The sequence below is a fragment of the Danio aesculapii genome, chromosome 6 (genome assembly GCF_903798145.1).
Source record: "Danio aesculapii chromosome 6, fDanAes4.1, whole genome shotgun sequence".
In the NCBI taxonomy this organism is placed as follows: Eukaryota; Metazoa; Chordata; class Actinopteri; order Cypriniformes; family Danionidae; genus Danio; species Danio aesculapii.
Genome location: NC_079440.1, coordinates 10,749,586 through 10,773,998, shown reverse-complemented (window position 1 = coordinate 10,773,998; position 24,413 = coordinate 10,749,586). Strand labels below are relative to the sequence as shown.

The window sequence follows — 24,413 nt, the reverse complement described above, 5'->3', positions numbered from 1 at the left end:
TTCCAACTTCAACTGTTTATATAAACTATTAATTGGTTGATTTACTGAAATGGTACTATATCATGGTATATAATCATGATATATATCATTATTAGAATATCAGATGACTTATATTGTTATTATATCTGATTCTTGTCATATTGCCCAGCCCTATTGTGAGCACACACGAACAATCCATTTAATATATTAAGTGTGCTATTTAACACAAGATAGATCATACATTACTCTTTACTGTTTAGCCATTTGTATTTAAAGGCAATTCCAGAATTCTACAGATGCTGAAGGAGAGAACCAGTGATTGCAACAGAATGCTTTTAGTTCACGCTTATCTAATGTCAATGTCCTTAATGAATTTCCTCAAATAGCAACAATCAGGACAACAGTTTGCCTATGTGAGTAAAAAAAAGGATTGTGCTAAATTCCTTCTTGTGTGGGTTTGAGAATTTGCATGCTTGGATTTCTCACTGAGAGTGACTTTAGACAAGTCTTACATGGAGGGAGCTTTCATTTTTTAAAATTTAAATTAAAACTACCCTTAAGGATACTGTTCGGTGCCCCAGTGTTGCTTAAAAATGATTATATGAAAAATAAAGAAATATCAAAATAGATCACGTGTGCCATTCCCCCATCTGAGATGCGGTTAACTTTTTCTTTGCCAGCGCAAGACGCCTGGCATTGAAACGGTCTGTCTGAGCACAGTGTGTGTGCATGCCAATTTGATAGTTTTCTGAATTGATTACCTCATAACCTTTCTCGTCTTCTTTGATCACCTATTAATCTACCACAGGTTCATGTGCATCCTCTGTCAAGCTCATATGTGTGCGCATTAGGAATATAAACACCACCACCTCATTGTTTGATGAAGGCAATACATCAGAAAACCCCAAAAATATGTATGCACACATTATGTAAGCTGACATTTTATACATAACTTGCCATGCATATGAGCTTCAAAAGGATGCCCATAATAGTTTGGTTCTTAAAAATGTAGTTTCGTTACACTTGAATGCACTACTTTGAAATTTACTAAAAACTTCTTCTGATATCCTTTTTATAATATAAGAATAATTGACAACTAGTCCTTTGAAAGTTTAACTATTTTTTATCTTGCCATTTTTTAAACTTGCTTAAGGTTGGTTTAATGCAAGCGAGAGAGAGAGAGGGAGAGAGAGAGAGAGAGAGAGAAACAACTCTTTTTCTGCTTGACGTTCATTCCCAAATAACTATTCATAGAAACGTCACTCTGAGATTTATCCCAGTTAGGGTTTTATTTGTGTTTTGTCATTTTAACATCATGATGTGAGTGGAAGACGGTTCAATTTTTTATGTAAATGGGAATATTAAGTCGTGTCCCAATTTAAATCATGCATCCTTTAAAGGCTGCATTCTAAACACTGCAAAAAATGCCTCCTTACCTAGATTCAAGGAGCATTTCTAGATAAGCAAAACTGTTTTTTTCTTTTTTTCAAAACTTATATGTTAAAATTTTAAAGCAAGCGAATTAATCTGCTAATGGGGTAAGCAAAATAATCTTATGTCAAAGCAAAAACAAGATTTTTTGCCTGCCCCATTGGCAGATTATTAAGCTTAAGGGAAAAACTCACTTAATTTTGGTGTATTATTTCTGAAAACAAGACTTTTTTATTTTTACTATGTTTAGATACCATTACTTGATCATTTAAGTCAAATTTTGAGGATCCTAAATGATTTCTCTAAGTTTAAAATCTGTGACATTTTCACTGAAAGCCTCAGAAAACATTTACTATTTGACAGCTGTCAATAATTAATAATTTTAATAAGAATTTTAAATATGCCTTCAAGTGTGTGTGTATGTATGTGTGTGTGCGTGTGTGCATGTGTGTGTGTGTGCGTGTGTGTGCGTGTGTGTGTGTGTGTGCGCGCGCGTGTGTGTGTGTGTGTGTGTGTGTGTGTGCGTGTGTGTGCGTGTGTGCGTGCGTGCTTGCATGCGTGTGTGTGTGTGAGAGAAAATTGCCTTTAAACCTGTCTAAATGAAGTGCTTAACAATGCACATTATCAATCATATTTTGAGTTTTGATATATTTACAGTATGAAGTTTACAAATTAACTTGCTTAAACATCATCTTTACTTAAAATTTCAATGATTATTGGCATACAAGAAAAATTTGTTAATACATTTGACCCATGCAGTGTGTTTTTGGCTATTTCCAAAAATATGCATGTATAACATAAGACACAATATATACGGGTGCAACAATGGTTTTGTTGTTCATAGTTACAAATACTCATTTTGAGGTGAACTAACCCTTTAGTCTAATAAAATTATTTAAAACATGAAAAGCTGGAGATGTTAATACACTTTAGGTTATTAAAGTGTAATAAATGTCTGAATCCAAGTGATCTTGATATCATTTATTGGTCACACTTAACAAAAATATTTCATTAGTTAATGTATTTACTGACTAATAATTAACAATACTAGTATGCAGCATTTAATAATCACAGTTCAAAATTTACTAACGCATTATTAACATCCAAATTCATGCTTGTTAACATGACCTAACAATGAGCAACTTTATTTTCATAAACTAATGTTAACTAACATTAATAATCGTATTGTTCATTGTTTGTTCGTGTTATTAAATGCATTAACTTTATTGTAAGTTAACCTTATTGTAAAGTGTTTCCAATTAATTGCGCTAAAACTCAAAGATATCACAACTCTGAGAAAAAGAGTTCATTTCTCTTCCTCTCACATATACTGTGAACTTCACTCCGTGGTCCAATAAAGCTGTCATCTGGTAGCTACAGTAATATGCTCTGCCTTGAAACCACTGAGAGAACCTGTCCAATTCAGCCAGTTGCTTTATAAATGTTGTATTCAGCTTTCACCCTGTCCACTTTCTTCCTTACAACCTGTCTGTCAACAATCTGTCCACCTCCATCATTCTAAATGCCTCCTTTTCTCCTTCTTTTCTAGTTTACTTTATCTTTCTATGTCCCTGTCTGAAGCTATCAGCGACCTTCTTTCCTTCTCAGCAGAACTGACTCTGGTATATCTTCTTTTTCTAGATGTTGTCTATTTTTGATGCTCGGTGAGAAAGCAATTACCACGTTTGAGTCTAGGGTCTAATTATAAGATCAAATGACAAAGGCAGCATTATTCTCCTTAAAAAGCCTGTGTTTAATCTTTTATCTTGTTTAAGTGAACAATTAAAGATCAATAATTGAGATCCATTTCATGAAGCCCTTTAATACATGCTCTCTTCGCATTCCTCAATGGCTCCTCCTGATATCCTTGTGCTGTATGAGCTGGACATGCTTGGCAGGGCTTCTCATTGCTTGAGACTTGGCAGCAAATAGAACAGCGCACTTTTGATCTAAGGGGATTATGCCCATCTAATATGACATGACCCAATTTCTTTGCACTGTTGAAGGTATACTTGCATTTTAAGAATCACTTCGGGTCTTTGAAGCAACATCGGCAGTGATAATGTGCACCTGAACTTTTGCTGTTTTAGCCTGCCAAGCATACAAATGTATGGTATTAAAGGAACACTCCACCTTTTTTTTGGTGATAGGTATCTTATAAGTCACATAGAGTCAAACAGTCGAGATTAACCATTTTTGAATCCATTTAGCTGATCTCTGGGTCTGGCAGGAGCAATTTTAGCTTAGTTTAGCATAAATCGTTGAATCAGATTAGCATCCCAACAAAATTCATGAAAAAGAGATTTGATAATTTTCCTATTTAAAGCTTGACTCTTCTTTAATTGTCATGTCAAGTCAAGCTTTAAATAAATAAATACATAAAGAATGTCCTCAGGTCTTTACACTGGCTCCCAGTCACATTCAGAATAGATTTTAAAGTATTATTACTGGTCTATAAATCACTAAACGGCCTAGGACCTCAATACATTATAGATATGCTCACTGAATACAAACCTAACAGATCACTCAGATCTTTAGGATCAAATAGATTAGAAATCCCAAGAGTTCAGTCAAAGCAGGGTGAATCGGCTTTCAGCTACTACGCCCCCTGCTGCTGGAATCAGCTTCCAGAAATGATCAGATGTGCTCCAACATTAGGCACATTCAAATCAAGACTGAAAACACATCTGTTTAGCTGTGCCTTTACTGAATGAGCACTGTGCTACGTCCGACAGATCGAACTACTATGTTTTTCTCTTCTTTTTAATTCTTTTATAACACATTTTATCAGCTTTTATTTTATTTTATTTTTATTCTTACCATTTTTATGTTTGTTTTTATTTCTCTTATAATTGTTTCTTTTATTCCTGTTTATGTAAAGCACTTTGAATTGCCACTGTGTATGAAATGTGCTATATAAATAAACTTGCCTTGCCTTGCCTTGCCTTGAATTATGAATTATTTTCATCCAATGCTAATGGTCTAATCCTATTCAATGATGTATGCTAAGCTAAGCTAAAAGTGCTCCCACTAGACCCTGAGATTGGCTGAATGGAGTCAAACATGTTAAAAATCAACTGTTTAACTTCTTTAAAAGTAATTTAAAAGTGTTTTGTATACTCTAAAGGAGAATCTTTTATTTATTTATTTTATTTTTTATTTTATTTTTTTCAATCTTCTGGCATGTCTCCTTTTCCTTTACCTCCATTACTTTTTTCTATGAAATGATTCTTTGATTACTTTTTAACCCTGGTGCTGTAGGGTGAGCTGGAAAAGCAACTACTGCAGGCCAATCCCATTCTAGAGGCCTTCGGTAATGCCAAGACCATCAAGAACGATAACTCTTCCCGATTCGTAAGTTTGCAAATGCTATATGATAGCAGATGAATCAACGATCACCAAGATTTGAACTAATTTATCATTTAAAATCTTTTCTTTACAGGGCAAATTTATCCGCATTAACTTTGATGTGACAGGTTTCATAGTTGGAGCCAACATCGAGACCTGTATCCTTTAAGAATTAACATAAAACACATTTAATCTCTCATTCTGAATTATTAAGCAGCTCAGATATTCATATATTCAAAGATTCTAGCATAATAGAGTTTCGCCTTAATTTCTGAACCACTTCAGATCTGTTGGAGAAATCTCGCTGTATCAGACAGGCAAAAACAGAAAGAGCCTTCCACATCTTTTACTACATGGTAGCAGGAACAAAGGACAAATTACGTGGTAGGTAAAAACACATCAATACAGAATAACAGTCAGGCTCCTGATGTAATAATTCAATTTATTTTCACACCAAACCCATCTCTTTTTATTAGTTTTAAAACTTTTAAAACAATTTTATTTAATAGTAAAATTAATGCAGAAAAACTACATTACCCATGATGCTGTGCAGAAAATTCCACCAATCAGTTTCAGCCAGTATGGCACATTACATGCTCTTTAGCTCCGCCCACTTACATGAATTATATAATCGATTATGTAATTTTAAAATTAGATAATCTCCTTGCGCTCTCAAAATACATGCAAATTTGTATATATTTTGTTATAACTTTAACAAATATGATTTGAACAGTTTTATATGTCTACATCTTTTTCAAATGGTGTCAATAACCATTACAGTTGTTTCCATCATTAAAGCTGTCAAGTACACAGTCTTGTATCTTTGCTTTATTTTATTTTATTTCTTTTTCTGAGTTCCTTGTTGCTGGTGTTTATGGATCATGGGCCTTTTAACGCTCTCACTTATTAAAATCTCTGGGGAAAATATCTTGGTAAACACTAATGCACTCTAGATGTGACATATAGAGACAATTTTGCAGCATTATCTTTACCTAATGATAGGAAGAGTGAGACTAACAATGTTTTGAAAATGTTCTTGTATAGGATTATTCATGTGATTTTTATTCTAAATTGTTAGAGGAGCTTTTGCTGGAAAACTTCAACAACTACCGTTTCCTCTCGGCTGGCCATGTCCAAATTCCAGGCAACCAGGATGATGAGATGTATGATGAAACCATGGAGGCCATGGAGATCATGGGCTTCAGTGTTGAGGAAAGAGCAGGTAATAATTGCAACAGTGTCTAGTTAATAAAGAGACATTAGAACCAGCAAATAAGCTTTAAAATAGAAAGTGCCATAGAATGAAAACCAGGATATACTCAGGCATGGCTAAACAATAAGGGTTCGGTACATGGTACTGGGACAGGCATTAAGGAAGAGTAAACAGTTCGGTGATGCATGCATGACTGTGAATTCCTTCACAGCTAATATGAACGCAAAATGCAGGATATACAGATTATACATTTATTCAATACCACCCCAAAAAGGCATAAGGTCTGTGTAACTGTATTTTTTGTTAGTTTAACACACACACACACACACACACACACACACACACACACACACACACACATATATGAATGCACATTTTAGTGGCTGAACAACTTTAGAAATTTTGAAGTCAACTTTTATGTTGTTAAATTCGAATTGACGTTGACTAGTCGCTGATGATGTCATCCATAAAACACAAGACGCAAATGTTTTGCAACATGCCACAATTTGCAATTTATTTGCAGGAAATATATATGCACAGGACGCATTGCAAAACAATGCAATTTTAGCAAGGGCTAATTTTAGTGCAAAATAAATGCAGTCAACAGATTGATCACTGGACGTTCTACTAAGAATCTTAACAATAACAAAATAGCAAAAGTAATGCAAACATCTTCATCACAGAGAACACCAATTCATGACGAGTTATTTCATAACGTAGAGTAATGAAGTTTGCCCTGCGTGCTCGCGGTTTTTAAAGAAACTTTTTTGGTGTGTTAATCTGTCGGATTTTCATTGTATTGATGTACACTTGGCAAATGATGATAATTGATATGCTATTTCTCTGTGAAATAATGTTTTAAATATGAAGGTAAATAGTCCTTATGTGGTTAATCATTGAAAAATTCAATGAAAATGAGATTGTTTTTTGATCATCAAGTGGCCGTCTAACTAATGACGCAGTGTAATTGACTATAGGATAAAAGGGTGAAGTGAGAGGATTGTATCACACACTGAGGAAAGCATTGTGCCGAAACATTTGTGTTTTTGAATCATCCGAAGAATGTGAAAATAAAAACAGTACGAAGCAATTACTTGAAGAAGTTCAACAACATAACGCATAAGCCTACTCCCTGTCAGAGTTTTGCTCGGATGCATATTTTACCGCTATGATAGTAAGCCAAAAAACTACTCAAAATATTGCTCAAGTCTGACCTTTTTCCTGGCTACTGCCTCATCTTGGTTATCATCTTGGTACGTTTCAAGTATTGGACTCTTTAAAAAGATAATTGATTCTGATAAATGTTTTTTTTTTGTCAGATGTCCTCAAAGTAGTCTCAACTGTGCTGCAGTTGGGTAACATCGAGTTCAAGAAAGAGAGGAACCAAGAACAAGCTACCATGCCAGACAACACTGGTCAGATAGTGCAAAGTTATAGACTTCTCAGATGAATATAAATCAACACCGTAGACCAAACTGACATCTTAAATGTGTATCTCATTTTCAGCTGCACAGAAAGTTTGCCATCTTCAAGGCATCAATGTGACAGACTTCACAAGAGCCATTCTGACACCACGTATTAAAGTGGGTCGTGAGGTTGTGCAAAAGGCCCAAACCAAAGAACAGGTAAAGAAAGTGTTTAGTCGTGCTGTGATGTTGTGAAACTTATAATATTAATGTACAATATTATTAGTACTTTTTTTCCCATCACAGGCTGATTTTGCCACTGAAGCTTTAGCTAAAGCTATGTACGAACGCTTGTTCCGTTGGATCCTTCTAAGAGTCAACAAGGCGTTAGACAAGACGAAACGCCAGGGTGCTTCTTTCCTGGGGATCTTGGACATCGCTGGATTTGAGATTTTTGAGGTTTAGAAAAACAAATTAAGAAAGTAATTAAATGTAGGTTTTATCGAAAACTAAAGGCAAGTGACATACATCCTGTTTCTCCTTCAGAACAATTCCTTCGAGCAGCTTTGTATTAACTACACCAATGAGAAGCTCCAGCAGCTCTTCAACCACACCATGTTCATCCTGGAGCAGGAGGAGTATCAGCGGGAAGGCATCGAATGGAACTTCATCGACTTTGGGCTGGATTTACAACCTTGCATTGAGCTTATTGAAAGACCGGTACATTTTTATGTGTAGATTTACAGATTTCTTGTCCTCAGGATTATGCCTTTTGGTTCACAGACAGTGATTATGTCTTGTGTTTTTGGTATGTAATGTCACTCACTTTTACTGAAACTCCCTCACAGAACAATCCTCCAGGCATCTTGGCTTTGCTGGATGAAGAATGTTGGTTTCCAAAGGCAACAGACGTGTCCTTTGTGGAGAAACTTTGCAACACTCATGCTAATCATACGAAATTTGCAAAACCTAAGCAACTGAAGGACAAGACTGAATTCTCTGTGCAACATTATGCTGGACGGGTGAGTTCTGACTTGATGGACAGATGTGAAAATGAGTTAATCTGCATTCAATTTAAAGTAGCAAACTGCATTTTTTAATACTGTTCAATTGTATCGAGATCCAAATTTACATCATAATTTAAAATGAAGAGTTTATTTTCTGTCCTATTTGAACCGTGGATTTTGGACTAGTAAATGCCCATAGGTATGATTGGCTAACAGTTGTGCAAATTTAAACATTTTTAATACTTTGGTTCTGAGATTAGTCCCAAATTAGGAAAGGACAGCTGTGTAGCCACCAATGTACACTTCTGCATATACAGTGGGGAAAATAAGTATTGAACACGTCACCATTTTTCTCAGAAGACATATTTCTAAAGGTGCTTTTGACTTGAACTTTTCCCTGGATGTTGGTAACAACCAAAAGAATCCATATATGCAAAGAAAACAAATCTAATTAGTTTACAAATTAAATTATGCATAATAAAAGGAAATGACACAGGGAAATAGTATTGAACACATAAAGAAGGAAGATGTAGAAAGGCAGTGAAAGCCCAGACAGCAGCAGAAATCTCTAAGTGGTTCTTCCGCAACCCTCTGCCGTTTGTCATTGTAAATGAATATTGCATTATCAAGATGATAAAGATGAAACCAGAGTGGACATTTCAGCAAGACAATGATTCAAAACACAGCCAAGGAAAATCTCCAATGCTTTCAGAGAAAGAAAATCAAGCTGTAGAATGGCCCAGCCAATCACCTGACTTGAATCTAAAATGAAATACAAATTAAAGATCAGATTTGATACACCAGACCCACAGAACCATCAAGATTGTTTTACACTCTGTCGTCACTCACAGCTGAGCAATTCATGTGACTTCATTCTATATATGAGCCTTTTAAATAAAGTATTAAATACGTTTCAGTAGTTTAGTACTTTCTCCTTGTGTCATTTCATTGTTATTATACAGAACTAAATATTAATATTTTTTGTTTTGTTTTATTTTTACATTTGTATTGTTTGGGTTTTTACTGAAATCTTCAATTCCATGTCAACAGCTCCTTTAGAAATATTATTCACAGGAAAAACATGACGTGTTCAATACTTATTTTCTCAGCTGTATGTTTGACAGCCGAAATCATTCATAGATGCTATAATTTAGGTTGAAAAAAACACACAAATACTGAAAGTACACAACAAAATATCAGAAATAACAGACAAAGCAATAGTGACCACATAATAAACACAGTTACTTACACTTATAAGTGCGACATCACTGACTATTCACTTTGTACCGAGTTTGTAAACATATTTGCTGTGAATTTATGAGAACAAACAAGGAAGTTTTTACTGATGCTGTCTGGAACTTCATTGAACTTGAAAGTCTTTCTGGATGTTGAGATCAGAGGAAATGCAATGCAAAGTGAAATCTTAGTGAATTTTCTACCCTTTCTGAATTAGGTAAACTACAATGCCGTAGCATGGTTGACCAAAAACATGGACCCTCTAAATGACAACGTTACAGCATTGCTGAATAATTCCTCCAATCCATTTGTGCAAGATCTGTGGAAAGATGGTCAGTATTACATTCCCTCTTTTATTACACTGTCTAAAAGCAAAGCTGTTGCTGCCCAGCCGACACTGAATGTTTGTTCATAATTGGTGATTTGTTCATGATTTACAGTCTTTTTGTTTTGGTTAGTCACTGAAAATAATGGTTAAAATTCTCAATTTTTTTGCATTATTTCATAGCTGATCGAGTGGTTGGATTGGAAACCATTGCTAAGATGTCAGACAGCCTTGCACCTAGTGCCTCTAAGACCAAGAAGGGCATGTTTCGTACTGTGGGCCAGCTTTACAAAGAGTCCCTGGCCAAGCTGATGACCACACTGCACAACACACAGCCAAACTTTGTCCGCTGCATTATCCCCAACCATGAGAAACGGGTATATCGCCATTGCATTCCATACCAAAAGTAGTGGTACAAATTCTGTTTGGATAGTTTGTTGTGTATTTGTTATATCCATGTTGATTGCATTGTTTTGGTCTTCAGGCAGGGAAGCTGGATGCCCACCTGGTGCTAGAGCAGTTGAGATGTAATGGTGTGCTAGAGGGCATTCGCATCTGCCGGCAAGGATTTCCAAACAGAATCGTCTTCCAGGAGTTCCGACAGCGGTGGGTAACTGTATTATGTTAGATTGATTTAGTTTTTTAATGAGACTTATTTATCTTATTGGCTTCATCTAACTACATATAGTCTGAAATTATTCATACCCCTGGATTTAGATTTAAATATGGTCTTATAGCCCTTTCCTGACTCATGAGCAGCCACAGTGTGGACCCGCAGGTCCTCACTGAGTTCCTTTTTCTTCGCTATGACTGTCCACAAACCAACAGCTTCTGTTATTTACCTGTTGAATTAGTTAACAGCTGTTCCCAATGAATCAGGGTGGCTAGGATGCTTTAGAACAGCTTGGACTATTTGGAATGGAACTTTGGATTTTCCCATAGACTGAAAATTTGCAATAATTTTAGACATCCCACTTTTTTCAAATCTAAGTAAATGCTGAGAAATGTGTATTTTTTCCACAATGATGCCTCTTTTATATCGTCTTATTATCTTTTAGGACAATTATGTGTCATTTCCAGTAAAAAAAAAAAAAATTGCTGGTTGAATAAAAGTAAATTTAAATAAGAATTTGCCAGGGGTATAAATAATTTCGGGCTGGATTGTGTATAGATATATATATATACATGTATATTTATATACATACACACAGTATATGTATAGTACTCATATTGCACGAATACAATATGTTGCATGGTGTTATGCAAATGTTAGGTTAAAAACATTGTACCTTGACATACAGATATGAGATCTTGGCAGCGAATGCTATTCCAAAAGGCTTCATGGATGGCAAGCAGGCCTGCTGTCTGATGGTAAGACATAATCTAATGTGCCCTTTATAAAGAAAATCATCTGAAAGTTAAAATGTAAATATGTCTTCCTTTTGCTCAACTCTCTCTGTAGATTAAGCACCTGGACATTGATCCAAACCTCTACCGAATTGGTCAGAGCAAAATCTTCTTCCGCACTGGAGTCCTGGCTCAGCTTGAAGAGGAGCGAGACCTTAAGATCACAGTCATCATCATTGCCTTCCAGTCACAGGCCAGGGGATTTCTAGCCAGAAAGTGGGTAGAGTTTATTAATACAGTATCCTTTTTATGATAGCAAAGTGTAAATTGAATTAATCTCATTCATTTAAACCACGTGTAGGGCCTTTGCCAAGAGGCAGCAACAGCTGACAGCTATGAAGGTGATCCAGAGGAACTGCGCTGCTTATCTGAAACTCAGGAACTGGCAGTGGTGGAGACTCTTTACTAAGGTGAGACTTTACCAGGGTGTCAGCGGATCCCTAAATCGGTTTTAAAGTCTTAAAAAGTCTGACAATTCTATAGTATAAAAATAAAGCCTTAATAATTCTTAAAATGTCGTAAATACGTTTTAGAGGTCTTAATAATGCATTCGAACTAAAACCCTAAAGAAGATTTTGTTTCCATTTTGAAATCTACTTAAATCTCTTCGTCTAACATCACACAGAACAACATGACGGAACTCAATAAAATACATGCAGGGATTTTGTTTACATAATTAACTTTCACTGGAGTTTTGCTTACGTGAACAGAGTTTGCAGATTTCTCTTTATAATAGCTAATAGGGACTGTGTCAACCTGTACATTAACAAATGAAGAACTGGAGATGCACTGATCGACTAGCCAAGGACTGGAATCATTTATTGGCATTGGGAAATTATGTTTTGTTGTTGTTAATGCAGTTTGGGAAAACCGAAGTAAAAATGTTATCATGATTTTATTATTAGAATTGTATTAATGATAATAATAATAATGTTTTGAGTTTTTTTTCACGTTTTATATGTATTATTAACCGTTTTAAGGATGGTCATGCTTTTTTTTTTTTCAAATTTTGTACTATAAAATTGGTCCTAAATTTAATTCTGTGTGGTTTTAAAAAGTCATAAATATAACCTGTTTACTTATTGGATGAATCTTTTTACTTAGTACAGTTCATAGGAGTGTTAATTTAGTTGACGAATAATTTTCACTGTATTTTTCGTCATCAATATTGTTTTACTGATTGAAACTAGACAAAAACTACATAAGTTTTCAATAACAAAAACTGTGTTTAAAATTTACTTACATTTTGAAACAAAAATGTTTATAGAGGGACAATTTTTTTAAAGATCCAGTCAGAACAAATCTTTGTTTCAGTGAGCTTTAATGAACTTTAAAGTAGCCTATACTGATCTACACGGAAGGAAATAAGCAATTGTTTGCTGCTTTACCTGATTAAATGTCCAAAAATGTCAATATTTAGAGAAGAAAGCAAAAAGCATTTATAAATAAAGTTAAAATACACTTAAAATACACTTCTTAGACTGCACAAAAGACATATTTTTAAGCATTGTTTGTCAAAATGCCATTGGTTATGTTTACCAATCACAGCAAGAGTGATCTTCGCCCTCACAGAAAATTTGCTTTAAATAATATGCTTGTGGTATTAATCAACAGTAAATTGGACAGCACGCAATACACTTCTAAACTAATAGCATCAACTTGCCACAGCACACGCTTACTTTCACTTTCAATGAATTCATCAAGATGAACACTGGTTAGTAGTTCATGTAACTTAAAAGTCCCATGATATTAAAATAAAGTTTTTTAGATGTTTTTTAGATGGTGTTGGTTTTTAAGATATCTATAAGCTAGAGTGCACCAAAACAGTGACAAAATTCAATTTTAGAAGATATAAAACTGATATAAACATAAAGTTTGTAGTTTGTCACTTTCACCTTAATAGATCAACACTTTTTTTTATCAACGCATCATACTTCAGTTTCTCATCAAATCTTGACCAATTAAAGAATCTCTAGTATGTGACATGCCCCGCCCTTTCAAGATGCTTCACATTTAATGCGCTTGAGCTCAACCACTTTCACTGTTAAAGCGACACAAACAAAATGCTATTGGCTTTTTTTTAAACGAGGAGGAGCTACACTATGTCCCACCTTCTCTTCGTATTTCGATTGAGATTAAACTTTGAATTAAAGTTGCACACTTCAAAGCACTACACAGAACCTTTAATTTTTACTGATTGATCTAAACCCATTTCCATCTATTCCCACAGGTGAAGCCTCTCCTGCAGGTGACGCGCCAAGAGGAGGAGATGAGCCTGAAAGAGGAGGAGCTCCAGAAGGCCAAAGAATCTGCGCAGAAGTTTGAGATCGAGCTAAAAGACATTGCACTGAAGCACACACAGGTACGAAGAGCTCCTGGCGTCGCCCTCCTGCATTTAAATACATACTGATCAGAACCTATATTTCAGCTTATGGATGAAAGGAACCAGCTCCAGGAGAAGCTGCAGGCCGAGACGGAGCTCTATGCGGAGGCAGAGGAGATGAGAGTACGGTTGGCAAGCAAGAAACAAGAACTGGAGGAGATCTTGCATGAGATGGAGGCCAGGTTGGAGGAGGAGGAGGATCGTGGTGCAGCCCTGCAAATGGAAAAGAAGAAAATGCACGAACAGATAAAAGTACGTTCATTGTTTTTAAAGGGACAGATCAACAAAAAAAAGTAGTTTTGTCATGTACTCAGCCTTTACTTTACATACCAGTATGAGTTTTTGTTTGTTTGTTTTGAGATATATTGAAGAATATTAAAACCTGTAACTATTGACTTCCATAGTATTTGTTTTTCCGAGTAATTTGAGGTAAATGATGACAGAAATTTCTTTTTAATTCATTTAATTCAGTCCTTAGATATCTTGTGGCCTGCTATGTCAAGCCCAGTGCAGATAGCTGCGATAAGTGCATGCTCACAGCATTTTTATACAGACGTCTGGATCAATCACTGAATCAATTATGCAAATATGGATAAAACCCAATGTGAGCCCATCAGGTAACAAGTTGAAAAATGCCACTTCTGGCCACTGATCTGGTAACTCCCATTAATTTCAACAGAAACATATAAGTTGGTGAAAAGTAACAACCACTGTACATTCATGTTACTCAGGAAATTAATCACGAGTATTAATCGTAAACACTAATATTGTGCATCTTTTTAATCTTCTTTTTTGTTATTGTTGTTATTTAATCTATAATACGATCATTTTACATATGATTTATTATAATTATTATTTTTCTATAACCGTTTTCTGTCATCTGGTTAATCTCTTATCTTTCTCTCCACTATACAGAAATCTGAAATGGCCACATTTGAACATTTATAAATATACTGCTGATACAATTAGTGGCATTGAGAGTAACACTAACAGATAATAACTAGGATTAATCTTAGCCTGGTAGAGACCCTGTTGGGTTTTTGCTAGAAGGGATACAGCTGCAGCTGGAATTTAACAAGAAGTATTTATATTATTTATTAAATTATCCATTAATTGTATTTTATTAACATCTACCCATATACTTACCCTAAACCCAACCATCACAGTAATGTAACGATTGTTGTACAGTGGCACAAAAATTATGCTATATTAATATGAGCATACTCAGCTGTATCGCTTCTAGACTTTACCCTGTAGCAGTGGTTCTTAAACTTTTAAGTCAGCAACTCCCAATGTAAGATCGTCAAGAACTCGCAACCCCCCCCCCCCCCCCCCCACCAAAGCATATACAAACAATAAAAATAACTTCTTTTAAGCTGTTCACAATATTTTAACTATATTTACTTTACATTACAGGGCTCGTAATTAACATTTTTGCTTGGTAGCACTGGTGCTCCTAACTTAAAAAATGTAGTCTCACCCAACAATTATGAGCACCGTTACTACAAGTTTTATAAACAGATTTATTGCATTTGAAATCAACACTTATCAAAACTAACAAGCAAAAAAATAAATGCATGAGTGAGGAAAATATGTCTTAATGAAATCTCGTTATTACAAGAAAATACATTTTATAAAATAATTGAGTGACCAAAAGATACACGGACCGCTCACCGGCCCTGCACGCACTGCTTGACATGAATGAATCTGTTAATGATACGTTACTGTTCTGTGTTCTCATGCCTGGTGTCTGATATTGCACAGATGCTTTTGATATATACCTTATTATTTGCATACGTCATTTTAATAGCAATACCGGTCTTTTCATGAGCTGCAATATTAGTTTAATCTAAGTCAGTGCAAGCCCTTTTGCGATGGTGTACGTGGTGTTAAATTTTACATATAGCTGCCACTTGTACGACTGACAGCGTCTGGCGATTAAATGAAGGATTAAACAGAACCTCTCATGCTTAAAATGTGTAGATGTGGAAAACAGTTACCTGAAAATTCCATCCCACAGACTTTACAGTGAATGCTTTAGTTATTTTCATAGCAGACTTGAAGCCACTGGAAGTCTTTTATCCACTCTTCAAAAAGTGTAGATGGTGGATTAACATTCACCACATGATCAGTAATCAGATGTGGCATTATTTGTAGCTTTAGGTGGTTTCTAAAACAAAATCTGTCTGTGTTTTTTATTCTCTCATCTTCAGCGCGTTACTTTTTCACAGTTGTAGCTCTCCCTGTCATCTGAAGGCAGAAGGCATTGACTGAGTGATTGACAGCTGATTTTAATCAATCCATTCGCGTTCAGCTCTTAGAGCAGTGGGCCAATAAGAAGAGCGCGAAGGCGGGCAAGCATTGCAGGCTTTGTTTACTGCAGCAAGTTGACATGACTATTTTAAACTGTTCCTGAGCGCTGCGTTTCAAGTGCAAAGATGCATTCTGCCTGAATGTGTCCTAAATACTTTATGAATTCATCCTAATATTTCTGACATTTCCTTTTTTGGTCTGATGGGGTCTTGCTCTTATGCTTACCCAAAGTAGACGGTTCCGATGACTCAGGCAAACTGTCCACAGTTTCCTCAACATTTTTCGATTTGCGAATTATAAATTTATCCATCTCTGCTGTTGCGGTTTTCACATCCAGATGCATGCTGTATTGATAACTAGCGATTCGCTGCACAGTTATGATGCTCCATTCACTTTTTAAAAAAATACCAATCAGTAATATCTTTAAAAAAATCTAAAAATATTAGCTTTCAGTTGTTATACTGAAAAATATATATTATAATCACTGAAAATTACGCAATTTTTAAATCCCTCTCGCGACCTCTCGAAATTATTCTGCGACCCCCACAGTGGTCACTACCCCCAGTTTGAGAGCCACTGCCCTGGAGCAGGCTAGCTGCAAAGATTAAATCTCCCTAGTAACTGAAATTAGCTTAATTTAGCCTGCTTTGATGCAACTGAGTCAGAGCTAAATTCAACCAGGATAGCTTGAATCCCAGAATACTCCCTTATCTGTTTTATGCAAACCCCCTCAGGATATCCTATGGATCCTATTGCTTAAACAATAACTAATGCTATTCTATGAATATAATCTCAGGGTCTACTAAATCTAGATGATCTATTATGGTTTACCAATGTTTGGCTAAGCTATAAACCTAAACATGACCCAAAAAGCTGCTTGTGTATGTATATTGTTTACAAGTATTGTTTGGTCTCTCGTTTGGTCTCTAAGTCACGTTATTATTTTGATTTTGGGCATATAATTTTCTCACATTATTGTCCTTCTCATACAACCAAATATAAGAATGCTGCCTTTACCTACCAAAATTTGCATTCATATTTCTCTTGCTTGTAAGGATCTTGAGGAGCATCTTGAGGAGGAAGAGGATGCTCGTCAGAAGCTGCAGCTGGAGAAGGTTACCTGTGACGCAAAGATCAAGAAGCTAGAGGATGATATCCTGGTGATGGATGACCAAAACATTAAATTGCAGAAGGTTTGGTTTCAGTTCTTCTTTCTTTAGATGCCATATTGTGGTGGAGGTGGCACTTCATGTGTACTCAATTTGCAAAACTTTTTTGCAGGAGAGGAAGCTTCTAGAAGAAAGGATAGCAGATTTTAGCTCAAACCTAGCAGAAGAAGAAGAAAAATCCAAAAACCTGACTAAGCTGAAGAACAAGCACGAGTCAATGATCTCAGAACTGGAGGGTTTGTCCGTTATTCACCTTTGATTCATAATCACAATGTTTGTCTTCACATTGATGTCTGATTACTAAATGATTATAAGTATATATTTTTGGCAATCTGCAGTGCGCTTGAAAAAAGAAGAGAAGACTCGACAGGAGTTGGATAAAGCCAAGAGGAAGTTGGAGGCTGAATCCAATGACCTCCAGGAGCAGATCGCTGACCTTCAAGCTCAGATTGCAGATCTAAAAGCCCAGCTGGCTAAGAAAGAGGAGGAGCTTCAGGCTGCATTGGCACGGTACACGAAATGATTTTTTTATACATAAATTATGTCTTAAAAACAAACATCTGAGAAATTAAAGAGACAGCTCACCCAAAAATAAAAGATTAATCGCCATTTATTTACCGTCAAATGAGTTTCCTTTTTTCTGTTGAACACAATAGAAGACATTTTGAAAAATGTTGGAAACCTGTAACCATTGACATCTATAGTAGAAGGAACATACTGTGGAAGTCAATTGTTACAGATTTCCAACATTTTTCTAAATATCTTCTTTTGTGTTCAATAGTAAAAAAGAAACTTAAACATGTTTGTGAGAATGATGACAGAATTTCCAGTTTTGGGTGAACTATCATGTACGTCATATTAGACAACTACTTTTTATTCCCTCTTGCATTTACATTAGACTGGAGGATGAGACAGGTCAGAAAAACAATGCTCTGAAGAAGATCAGGGAGCTGGAGGGACACATCTCAGATCTTCAAGAAGACCTGGAGTCAGAGCGGGCTGCACGGAACAAGGCTGAAAAGACTAAAAGAGACTTGGGGGAGGAGCTTGAAGCTCTTAAATCGGAGCTGGAGGACACACTGGACACCACCGCCACTCAGCAGGAGCTCAGGTGTGTGAGGACACAGTTCATTTCAATATGATGTGAAATGTATAGATTTAAAGGGATAGTTTACTCAAAATGTAATATTTCCTCACCATTTACCAGACATACAAGTGTATCCAAACTTTTATGAATTTATATTCAAATTTATAATTTAAAACAAGATATTCTGAAGAATGTTAAAAGAAGCTGTCATTGACTTCCATAGTGAAAACAAATAATAGTATATAGGTTTTCTAGACAAGAAAAAAAGTTTTTTCTTGTTTTGAGAAATAATATGTCAAAATTAATTTGAGTTTTTCCTTAAATTAAACTAAATAATCGGCCAATGGGGTAAACCAAATAATCTTGCTATCGCTTTAAAATCAGTAGGCATGGGCTGGTGTAAGATTCCGACCATAAGATAACCTTAGATAAAAATATCACGGTTTTATGGTATTATGATTACTGCTCTAAAATATGTTCTTTTTAAATTTCTAAACTTTTTTCCCCTAAACAGAAATTGTGTATGTTTTTCTTAACACAAAACGTTTTATTTTAAGAAACATTTTTGAATTTGGAGGGCAAGGCAAGTGTATTTATATAGCACATTTCATACACAGTGGCAATTCAAAGTTCTTTACTGGAATAAAAGAGACAAGTGTATAAGAAATACAAAGGAATACAGGAAAATACAGGAATAAAAGAGACAAGTGTATAAGAAATACAAAGGAATACAGGAAAATACAGGAATAAAGGAGACAAGTGTATAAGAAATACAAAGGAATACAGGAAAATACAGGAATAAAAGAGACAAGTGTATAAGAAATACAAAGGAATACAGGAAAATACAGGAATAAAAGAGACAAGTGTATAAGAAATAAAAAGAAATACAGGAAAATACAGGAATAAAGGAGACAAGTGTATAAGAAATAAAAAGGAATACAGGAAAATGCAGGAATAAAAGAGACAAGTGTATAAGAAATACAAAGCAATACAGGAAAATACTGGAATAAAAGAGACAAGTGTATAAGAAAATAAAAACAAATAATAAAAATGATTAAAAACAGACTAAACTGTGTTAAAACAGGTTAAAAAAGAATGAAAAAGAATCCAAAATAGTGTGATCTGTCGGATGTACCACAGTGTTCATTCAGTAAAAGGCACAGCTAAACAGGTGTTTTCAGTCTTGATTTGAATGTGACTAATGTTGGAGCACATCTGATCATTTCTGGAAGTTGATTCCAGCAGCAGGGGCCGTAGTAGCTAAAGGCCGACTCACCCTGCTTTGAATGAAGTCTTTGAATTTCTAGTTTATATGATCCTAAACATCTGAGTGATCTGTTAGGTTTGTATATCAGTGAGCATATCTGTAATGAATTGAGGTCCTAGGCCATTTAGTGATTTATAGACCAGTAATAATACTTTAAAATCTATTCTGAATGTGACTGGGAGCCAGTGTAAAGACCTGTAAGGACAGGTGTGATGTGCTTTAATTTCCTGGTTCTGGTCAGAATCCTGGCCCCAGCGTTCTGGATGAGCTGCAACTGTCTAACTGCCTTTTTGGGAAGGCCAGTGAGGAGTCAATTACAGTAATCCACCCTGCTGCTGATAAAAGCATGAACAAGTTTCTCTAAGTCTTCACTTATTCTTGCACTGTTTTTGAGACGATAGTTTGCTGATTTACTTACTGCTTTAACATGGCTACTGAAACTCATATCTGACTCCAGAACAGTAAACATGTCAGACTAAATCATTCAAATAAATCATTGACTTCTGCTGTTTTTATTAGTTTCAAAACCACAGGTTTCACAACTTGAAAAGGCATCTTAGGATATAAATAAGCCACTGCACTGTTCAGGTCTATAGCATGCTGGGATTTTGGCGCATAGTACGTGATTTGTTTTTCAGATGTTTGCTGAATCATTGGCTGGCCAGTAGCTTCTTATGTGGTTGGTCCTTTTCTGCTGGAGATACTGTTACTGTAAAAATATACCGTATAAATTTTAGCGGTTTTAAAACTTTGACTTTTCCAAACCGGTTATCATTGTCGAAGTTCCCAGCCTTTCCATTAATTAACCATGATCAGTCTGGAGGTTTTCAATACCAGAAGATAGATTTTATTGAAACATAAATTCAAGAAAAATCCAGAGCAGACCCCAGAGCAATCTGAAGTCTCCCCTGGACAAATCTGAAGAGCCTCTTTTCAGTGCCCTCTTTGTACATATTTTCTTCCCACCTCTAGGTGTTCTCGTTTTAATGTCTTGTTTTGCAGTGCAATGCATGTTTTTGGCCAGCTAGTGCATTAGCCATTGAGAGATGGTTTATTAAATACCATTATCCCAATCATAAGGCTGCATATACCATATCTTCAGGGCCAAACGTGAGCAGGAAGTGACTCTTTTGAAGAGAGCTATAGAGGAAGAGAGCCGCGTCCATGAGGCTCAGGTGCAGGAGATGCGACAGAAACACACCCAAGCTTTGGAGGAGCTCACAGAGCAACTGGAGCAGTCCAAGAGGGTAAGCAACCATATCCAGAACTAAACGATGTTCATTCTGTTGGCCTGTTTGACTTTCTGAATAACCACTCAAGTGTTCATGTAAAATGCTTCGTAGGTGAAGGTAAACCTGGAGAAAGCCAAACAAGCTCTGGAGAAGGAGACCTCAGAACTCCATGTGGAGCTTAGATCTCTTACTCAGGGCAAACAGGATGTGGAGCACAAGAAGAAGAAGCTGGAAGGACAACTGGCTGATCTGCAGTCTCGATTCAATGACAGCGAGAGGAACAAAGCTGAGCTTGGAGATCGGGTCTCCAAAATCTCTGTGAGTGATTTCAAGACACTAGTATTCAGCTTAAAGTGACATTTAAAGGCTTAAGGCTAGGTTACTTGGGCAAGTTAGGGTAATTAGGCAGATCATTGTATAATGATAGTTTGTTCTGTAGACAATTGAAAAAATGTAAGAAGCTTCCTTCTGGTAGACGATACAGAGTACCCACAACAAAAACTAATATTTTTAAGAAATCTTTTATACCGTCTGCTATTACCATACTGAATAAATGACCATGAAGTAGATTGTATGTTTAGGGTGGTGGGTTGGTAATCTGTGGTGTAGGAAGCTTTGTGTTTGTGCTCTGTGTTTGTGTTTTTGTATTTGTGATAGTTGAGAGGCCAAAAATGAATTTCCACACGTGTGGACAATAAGGTTTTTCTATTCTATTTATTTTTCTATTTATATTTTGCTTATGGATATTGCTTAATATTGCTAATATTATTGACCTTAAAAAATGTAACTATTCCTTGCTCTGTTAAACATCATTTGAGAGATATTTGAAAAAGAAAAAAAATAACTGGAGGGCTAATAACTTCAACTGTGGATCTGTATATCAGTTTCGTAAATACCTATAATATGTTGGTTACCGGGTGCAGTTCCTTTTTATGTGGGCTATAGCCCCCTGTCTATAATTTCAGCCCCTCTAAAACCATCAACTATTAAACTATCAAACTGTATTTTAAATGTTAAGAGATTTTTTCCAATATCTTTTACAAAATGTTGATAAGAAAATCTTTTTAGTTTTTTTGTTCTTTTTTGTTATTATGCATGTGTGTTTAGGTGCAATATTGCTGTTCTACTGTCTTGTTGCTGCTACTGATTCAAAGTTATTGAATCATTAACTGAAAATGGAATTAAAATATAAATTAATTAATAAAAAAATATAAATAAATAAATATATATATATATATATGTTTATATTTTCACCTTGGAATTACAAGGTTCTATTTGCGTTCTGAATGGTTTTGAGATATTGAGCTTCAAAGTTTTTGCATTACATATAGCAAACAGTATGTGTATATATATATATATATATATATATATATATATATATATATATATATATATATATATATATATATATGTATAAATCTATCTATCAATATATACCTATATATATATATATATATATATATATATATATATATATATATATATATATATAATTTGAAATCCTGTTAAACAACAAGAAAAATAAATTAATGAATGAATGAAATTCTAGAAGCGCCCGTTTTTTTTTTTTACATTTTTTGTGCAAATGGTGTATTTACCATGTGGGCTTTGTTATTGCAGGTGGAACTGGAGAGTGTTACCAACCTTCTCAATGAAGCTGAGGGAAAGAACATAAAGCTTAGCAAGGATGTGGCTAGCTTGAGTTCTCAAGTTCAAGATACACAGGTATGAGGTTCAAAGACGAGACATCCTATTTTGGTGTCTGCATCAAATTGGATTAAATAATTTATTTATACATAGAAAGCCTATTTAATGCAAGTAAAGTGTGTACTTGCACGTTTTAAATAACATTTAATAAATAAATTTACCAACATTTTTCAATATTAATTATATATGTATTTATATTTATAATATGTATATGGTACTTTCATTTATAATGACATAACTGATGCTACACTAAATGGCTTTACTTTAATAAAATGAATAAATGAGATGCTTGTAAAGCAATAAGTTGACTTTACTTAAAGTGAGTAAACCCATTGCCTTAAAAATTGTAAGTAAATGAACCCTCTGCATATTTATAAAAATTAAGTTTAAGGGATAGTTCACCCAAAAATGAAAATTTACTCACTATTTACTCACTGTCAAGAACACTAAAGACGATATTTTGAAGAAAGCTGAAAACATGTAACCGTTGAAAAGCAAATAACATGGAAGTTAATGCTTACAGGGTTCCGACATTTTTCAAAATATCTTCCTTTGTGTTTAAAAGATGAAAGAATGTCAGACTGGTTTGGAACAAGTAAAGGGTGACTAAATGATTACATAACTGTCATTTTTGGGTGAACTATCCCTTTTAGTCAACTTAACAGTTCTAAGATGAAATGAGTTGACATGATTTTTAAGTAAAGGAACTAATCACTTTTTACAGTGTAACCAAATTGTAGCAATGAGATGCTATTCCATATACAGTTTCTGTAGATTCATCAACTGTACTGTGTAGTTCAGCTATAGAATTTGTAACTCTCTACAGCAGTTTGAGTTGTTCGTTTACAATTTCTAACTTTTTAGGAGTTGCTAGCTGAAGAAACAAGACAGAAGCTGCAATTGTCTACCAAGCTACGACAAATAGAGGATGACCGCAATGCTCTTCAGGAGCAGCTTGACGAGGAAGCAGAAGCCAAGAGAAATGTGGAGAGACATGTCTCGACACTGAACATTCAGGTTAACGCAGTATTCTGAAGTAGTCTTTCTCTATTCAGCTGGAAAAGCATCAGTGTTTGACTCGTGAATATCTTTTACGTCCACAGCTCTCGGACTTCAAGAAGAAGCTGGAAGAAATGTCGGGTAACGTAGAGCTTTTAGAGGAGGGTAAGAAGCGTCTGCAGAGAGACCTGGAGGCAGCGAATACTCAGTTTGAGGAGAAGGCCGCAGCCTATGATAAGCTTGAGAAGACTAAGAACAGACTGCAGCAGGAGCTTGAGGACACGCTGATGGATTTGGACAACCAGCGACAGCTGGTGTCCAACCTTGAAAAGAAACAGAAGAAGTTTGATCAGGTTTCTGTTCGTTTTTGTTTTTGTTTTTTTTTCTCAAGGGATATTGGCATACAGCGGATAAAATAGTCACCATTTACCTCAGAAAGAAATACTAAAGGTGCTGTTGACTCGAAATGTTCATAAGATCTCAATAGCAACCAAAGTAATCCATACAATCAAAGAAAACAAAACTAATTAGTTTAGAAATGAAGTTATGTGTAATAAGATGAAATGAAACAGGGGGAAAAGTATTGAACACGTGAAGAAAGGAAGGTGTTAAAAGGCATGGAAGGACCAGACAGCAGCTGAAATCTCTCAGTAGTTATTCAGCAGTCCTGCCCCTCAGATGATGAAGATGAAACCAGGGTGGACATTTCAGCAAGACAATGATCACAAACACAGCCTGGTTTCAGAAAAGATAATAAAGCTGCCAGAATGGCCCAACCAATCACCTGGCCTGAATCCGATAGAAAATAAAAACTTAAGATCAGAGTTGATAGAAGAGACTCACAGAAATTTCAAGATTTGAAGACTCTGTTGAAGAAAAAATAGCACCTGAGCAATGCATGTGA

At 35.4% G+C, this 24,413-nt stretch overlaps 1 protein-coding gene across 3 annotated transcripts in view; it reads left to right on the top strand.

Moving 5' to 3' along the window:
- The window catches only part of myh11a (myosin, heavy chain 11a, smooth muscle), a 98,910-nt gene that overhangs the window by 46,569 nt on the left and 27,928 nt on the right, over window positions 1-24,413 (top strand). For 2 of the 3 annotated variants that reach the window (XM_056459503.1, XM_056459505.1), the window contains exons 6-32: window positions 366-392; window positions 4,672-4,764; window positions 4,853-4,916; window positions 5,044-5,142; window positions 5,837-5,980; window positions 7,291-7,386; window positions 7,478-7,596; window positions 7,684-7,836; window positions 7,924-8,097; window positions 8,226-8,399; window positions 9,838-9,952; window positions 10,129-10,322; window positions 10,430-10,551; window positions 11,247-11,316; window positions 11,408-11,568; window positions 11,654-11,762; window positions 13,583-13,714; window positions 13,781-13,987; window positions 17,104-17,241; window positions 17,330-17,453; window positions 17,556-17,727; window positions 18,116-18,328; window positions 20,674-20,818; window positions 20,915-21,121; window positions 22,424-22,528; window positions 23,375-23,527; window positions 23,614-23,862. In XM_056459503.1, the coding sequence (XP_056315478.1) occupies window positions 366-392; window positions 4,672-4,764; window positions 4,853-4,916; window positions 5,044-5,142; window positions 5,837-5,980; window positions 7,291-7,386; window positions 7,478-7,596; window positions 7,684-7,836; window positions 7,924-8,097; window positions 8,226-8,399; window positions 9,838-9,952; window positions 10,129-10,322; window positions 10,430-10,551; window positions 11,247-11,316; window positions 11,408-11,568; window positions 11,654-11,762; window positions 13,583-13,714; window positions 13,781-13,987; window positions 17,104-17,241; window positions 17,330-17,453; window positions 17,556-17,727; window positions 18,116-18,328; window positions 20,674-20,818; window positions 20,915-21,121; window positions 22,424-22,528; window positions 23,375-23,527; window positions 23,614-23,862 (3,759 nt within the window). The remainder of the gene's footprint in view (window positions 1-365; window positions 393-4,671; window positions 4,765-4,852; window positions 4,917-5,043; window positions 5,143-5,836; window positions 5,981-7,290; window positions 7,387-7,477; window positions 7,597-7,683; window positions 7,837-7,923; window positions 8,098-8,225; window positions 8,400-9,837; window positions 9,953-10,128; window positions 10,323-10,429; window positions 10,552-11,246; window positions 11,317-11,407; window positions 11,569-11,653; window positions 11,763-13,582; window positions 13,715-13,780; window positions 13,988-17,103; window positions 17,242-17,329; window positions 17,454-17,555; window positions 17,728-18,115; window positions 18,329-20,673; window positions 20,819-20,914; window positions 21,122-22,423; window positions 22,529-23,374; window positions 23,528-23,613; window positions 23,863-24,413) is intronic. The other variant, XM_056459504.1, reaches the window with a different exon arrangement.